The sequence below is a fragment of the Aplysia californica genome, unplaced genomic scaffold, assembly GCF_000002075.1.
Source record: "Aplysia californica isolate F4 #8 unplaced genomic scaffold, AplCal3.0 scaffold00526, whole genome shotgun sequence".
Lineage (NCBI taxonomy): Eukaryota > Metazoa > Mollusca > Gastropoda > Aplysiida > Aplysiidae > Aplysia > Aplysia californica.
In genome coordinates, this window is record NW_004797796.1 from 28,961 (window position 1) to 34,362 (window position 5,402).

General features: G+C 42.2%; 1 protein-coding gene across 1 annotated transcript in view; it reads right to left on the minus strand.

Moving 5' to 3' along the window:
* The window catches only part of LOC101864706 (E3 ubiquitin-protein ligase UBR4), a gene marked incomplete in the record, with an annotated part of 129,570 nt that overhangs the window by 23,096 nt on the left and 101,072 nt on the right, over window positions 1-5,402 (minus strand). The window contains 5 exon segments of the mRNA XM_013086956.2: window positions 179-222; window positions 556-709; window positions 974-1,095; window positions 1,604-1,777; window positions 2,758-2,839. Of these exon segments, the coding sequence (XP_012942410.2) occupies window positions 179-222; window positions 556-709; window positions 974-1,095; window positions 1,604-1,777; window positions 2,758-2,839 (576 nt within the window).

The following is a 5,402-nucleotide window of genomic DNA, read 5'->3' on the forward strand; positions in this document are numbered from 1 at the left end:
ACAAAAGAACTAACACATTTTTTAACACACAAAAGACACCATACAAAGGTCTGGGGACAAACATTTTGCCATCAGTTCCTATAACAAATGTTTCTGCTATTCAAAACGACCCACAACACAGTTGTTGCAATATTATCAAGATCACTTTACATTGCACAAGTTTAACCACTGTGCCTACCTCCATGCCTGTGTCGTCCTCTAAAAGTGCAACCAGCTCACAGTCTAAGGGATAAAACAAGAACACATTTTAATCACATACTCCAAGAACTTCAAGAAGATTTCGTTGACAAAGAGCCAGAAAGGATTATGTCCAATTCTTCTCTTTTTAAGGAAGATTAACACTTTTGTTCTTTCATTTAAGATTAAGTCTAATAAAAAGTCAAGCAAGCAAGTAGAATTTCTGACAAAAACTAAAAAGGTTATGAAGCATTGAAATTTATTCACAAAATTATATATAACCAAGCTCGGCAATTCACTGTTTTTATAATGTCCATTACTAAAAGTCCTGCTTATCCAGGAAAAATTCTAATGTAGATATGAAATATACAAACTCACCCATGCAAATTTTATTTTTGATGTCTCTCATGAGTGGGCCCATGCCAGGTTCGTTGCAGCTATATGGGTTGCCAAGCATTCTTCCCTGCAAGAAATCTTCTTGTTGAGGGTCCTTTTCCAGGATGAGGAAAAACTCAGCCACATCATTCTCCTCCTGTGATAGTTGGTCAAAGTTCAAAACTTGTCACACGCAATCTAGCATTTATGACAACAATAATAAAGTGGCTAGTATTTAGAGATGAAAGTCTCGGGTATCACCATTAAGCTTTTATTTGTTGGAGTCAAAGAGAATCGCTTCGACAGAGAAACAGTTATCAAGTATTGAGAAAAACAAAAGGGACAAGACAGAAACTACAGAGGGACAGCATAAAAGGAAAATTGCCAGTGGCACCTTCCAACAACTCATGACACTACTCACCGGATATATGATGCTGCACAAGCGCTCAAAGATGAACACAGGTGACCTGTAGTCTTCCAGAGGATAGTTCCTGACGGTCTTCACACACACAGCCATAAATTCCTTGGTTTCTGATTCAGTTCCTGGAAAACAGGTCAAGTCAGAAGAAACATATATTTATTCATAGAGTATAAGTGAAGCAATGATATGAAAACCAACTTAAGGAAATTATTTTACTTGTTTGGAAGTGTAAGAATAAGAAAAAAATCTGCAAGATATCTAACATTTGAACAAAAACATAAGTGTAATAAGGATGAGGAAGTGGTACTCAAGTAGGCTCTCATAGAAAGAAAATAAACGGACTTACTCCATTGCTGTGCCGCATTATTATGACAAGCAACATTCAAATTTTTCATTGGATCAAAGAAAAATTTTAGGAAAGGGAACTTGGGTATAAAATATATAGCATGTAAACAATGACATATTTCCCCAAGCCCTTTACTGTTAATCACATACGGTCTGATAGATGTAAAAAAATAATTTACTTGTAATTTTCAGGGGTAAAACCAAAGTGAAATTTATCTAAAACTTTAAAAAGTTCCGATAGATGAGTCAGCAAAAAGGGGCAGGGTCTGTAGGGTCAGTTCTGACCTGTGGTTAGCTCCTCCAGCATCTGCAGCAGTTTCTCCTGCGTGTCATCGATGAGCTTCGTTCTCTGCACCACCAGCTTGCGCAGTGACAAGTAGCCGTTGAGCACATGGCCCACCAGCCTGTTCTTGTAATGCTGTTTCAGGTTCTCCTGCTCGATGAACAGAGCCAGTAGCTCTGGAAAAGGGGAAGGGGGGAAAGAGAGAATGAGATGCTTTATACAGAGCACTACTAAAGTGACAGTGACATACTGAGTTAGAGAGAGACATGGAAAAAAAAAGAGGAAGGGAAGGAAGGAAGGAGACAGACAGACAGACAAACATGCAGACAGACTGACAGAAGGAGAAAGCTATAGATACATTGACAGATAGGGACAGAGCGGAAGAGTTCACACAAAAGAAATGTATGAGTAATTTTAAAACAACATGATTTTCATATTGGGAAAAAATGTTTCATCCTTGAGAAATGGCACAATAAAATGCTTCATAAGATGGAAAATAGCAGAATAGCAGACTATAAAGAAGCACACAAGAAATTGGTTTTCAGAATCAAGATAAATGAACTACCCTGTAACGCTATACACAGATGCAAATAATCGTTGGCAAAATGATTCTACAGAGTAATTCGCTGTATCTCACTTTTTTTGGGTGTTACTACAGAAACATAAAACATGGCTGAAGCAATAGAATAGAACATTTTACATTCTCAAGGCATTGAAATCAATTCAGTTCAACTATTGCTCTTTTCAATACAGCAGCTTATGGACTTCCATCCTCTAGCCTTGTCCCAGACAGTGATATGTTGATATGTACAAGAGCCATGTGACTTGAGTTGAGTTGACTTTTTGTAACCCATCCCGGTTTTATTTGTCCAGGTGCAGAAACATTTTAGTAGCTAAATATTATTATGAGTCAGAGGGATACCAAAAAGGCAAAATAAAGGTCAAAATCAAAAGGTGAGGATAACAATAACAGAATTGAAAATGAAAATGTTTAAGTGGTTTTGTTGATGCTATAGCTGGTGCTGCTGCTACTATTACTGGTGATTCAAATGATGATGATGATGAAGATGACTAACTATTGAGTTCTGAATAGCATACTATAAATGTCTTTAAAAAAGCAGGGACTATTTTCAAAAGGCAGAATGACCCTCCTCACCTGTGAGAGACTTGAGAGCAAAGCCCTGAGCCAGGTCAGAGCTGAGTGTAGTCTCCTCTAAGTACTGAAGATGTTCCACTTCCTGGATGGACAAGCGATTTGGGGAAAGTATGGCAATAATGAGTCAGTGGAGGGAGGGGGAGGGAAAAAACGGCCATTATATGATATGAAAATCAAGCATCAAGTTTCAAAGTACTATGAATGTGCACCACCCACAAAAACATCCCTGGAAACCTAGACCTTGGAGAGACTCAGACACAATGCATGACGTATTTACAATGAAGAACTATCAAAATAAGTCACTTATGAGGTGGGACTTCCAAAACGGATGCCTATCTCTGATAGGAGATCGAGACATTGATCATAAATACTGCACATCATATAGGGCGCAGTGTCACAGCAGTTCCTGCGCCAGTCTCCGAAGCGGAAAGTCCGAGATCGAGCCTCGGTTCGGACACGGGATTTTTTCGCCCCCTCCCGCCCACCCTGCAGTAATGGGTACCTGACTTCGAGTTGGGGAAGTAAAGGCGGCGTGGAAAGGAACTGGCCACCCTACCACAATATGCCGAAGACCCATGAAGTTGTCTCACTAATTCTAATAAAACAATCCCCAATGTCCGGATCGGATGTGGGAACAACTTTACTTCTTCTTTTTTTACATGATATAGGCGAACAGCCTTGAAAACTTTGTGAACAGCTCTGTCACAGTTCAAGGGCACAGGGGGGGGGGGGGTCCGAACCAGGGACATCTGCACCAGAGCAGTTTGGTACCAGTGGGTGGTTGGCGGGTACTCTGGTGTGGTTTGCTTTCTCTTTCCTATCAAACATCTATCGTCTTTATTTCCCCTCCTTTTTTTGAGTTTGTTACTCTCTTGTAACACCTCTACTAATCTTCGGCACTTATATGACCTAACTGTGTTGTAAGTGCCGTAAAACTCTTACTAAAACTAAGAGTGGTACCAACAGACGAGACCTGTAAGCAGCAGAATGAACCAGGACGGAATAGATTAGAGCAGTACAGGCCCATTGTCAGATTGACACACACGACGGTTTTATATGAACACACACACGCACACACACACACACACACACACACACACAAGCGCGCACGCACACACACACACATACATATATAAATTAATATCTATATAATATAAAAATTATATTATATAAAAATAAATATTCACTCTTGCATTTCTAAAACAACCAGCTCACACAAGAAAGTCAAAGTGTGTTGTCACAAAGTCCGGGTGTGTTGTCGTGTAGATGTGTTGTCACAAAATCTGGGTGTGTCGTCGTATATATGTGTAGTGTGTTGTCACAAAGTCTGGCAGTGTTGTCTCAAAGTCTGGGTGTGTCGTCGTATAGAATTAATAGATATGTAGTGTGTTATCACAAAGTCTGGGAGTGTAGTTGTCGTGTAGGTGTGTAGTCATAAAGTGTAGGTTTGTCGTCGTGTAGGTGTGTAGTCACAAAATCTGGGTGTGTTGTCACAAAGTCTGGGTGTGTTGTCACAAAGTTTGGTGTGTTGTCGTGTAGGTGTGTAGTCACAAAGTGTAGGTTTGTCGTCGTGTAGGTATGTAGTCACAAAGTCTGGGTGTGTTGTCACAAAGTGTAGATGTGTAGTTGTGTAGTGTGTTGTCACAAAGTCTGTGTATGTCATCACAAATGTGTCATCACAAACGTGTAGGTGTGTCGTCATCACAAATGTGTCATCACAACACGGGAGACAGATCCCATTCCCTGGTCAGGTCAAACGCCCCGGTGTGCACGAGAGGTAATCGGTTCCCCGTCTTAAACCGGTTCCCCACCTTCTCGTATCCGAAAAACAAAGCGTCCAGTTTGTAAATGTCATCCAGTTTCTGCAGAACCGGTTGCGGCACGCTATAGAAAGCCTCTAGGTACGCTTGTTTCTTTTGTATCTTTAGTTCGGTTTTGTTGAGGTATCGATCCCGGGCCTCCGTCAAGACTCGCACGTACTTATCCAGACTCACCATCTTGGATTCCTGTCTCGAGTACGGGTACTTAAATCTCCAGCTGACGATTCCGCGAAGCTGGACTTTCCTCAAAATCCTCCTCATCACCTGGTCCCTGCTGACACACTTGAGAGATGGCTTGAGCCACTTGTCCGAGAGCGAGTCTTTGGCCGAGTCGAATATCGCGTCGTCAACAGCATCCTTTTCCATTCTGTCGAAGGCGATTTGCTTCTCGGAGATGTTGAGCAAGGACGCGGTCTTCATGGCGTCTCGCTGGAACGTCTCCATCTTGCCTATGACGGTGAAGTTCATGATGCAAGGCGGGCAGTAGTGGTACACGGGCTGCATGTGCACGTCTGTCTTCCACTCCGAGTCCACCGTCAGAGAAATGTACTCGGAGAACGTCATATCCTGTCCGCAAGACTGCCCCGACGACTTCCGGTACCTCTGTATGGCCGGTTTGCCCCAGAGCCGCCAGAAGAAAGGGTTCGGGGCGATGATTTTGTCGACGAAGGCGGAGTAGAGGCGGGAGTAGGGGTCTCTCACGTACACCAGCTTGTGCAGGCGGGACAGCGCCGTGGTCAGCTCAGAGAACGTCTTTTCTTTCAGTTTGAATTTGTAGAAGTAGATGGGGAGTACAGAGGTCACTGGGACGTCGAACGGCGATCT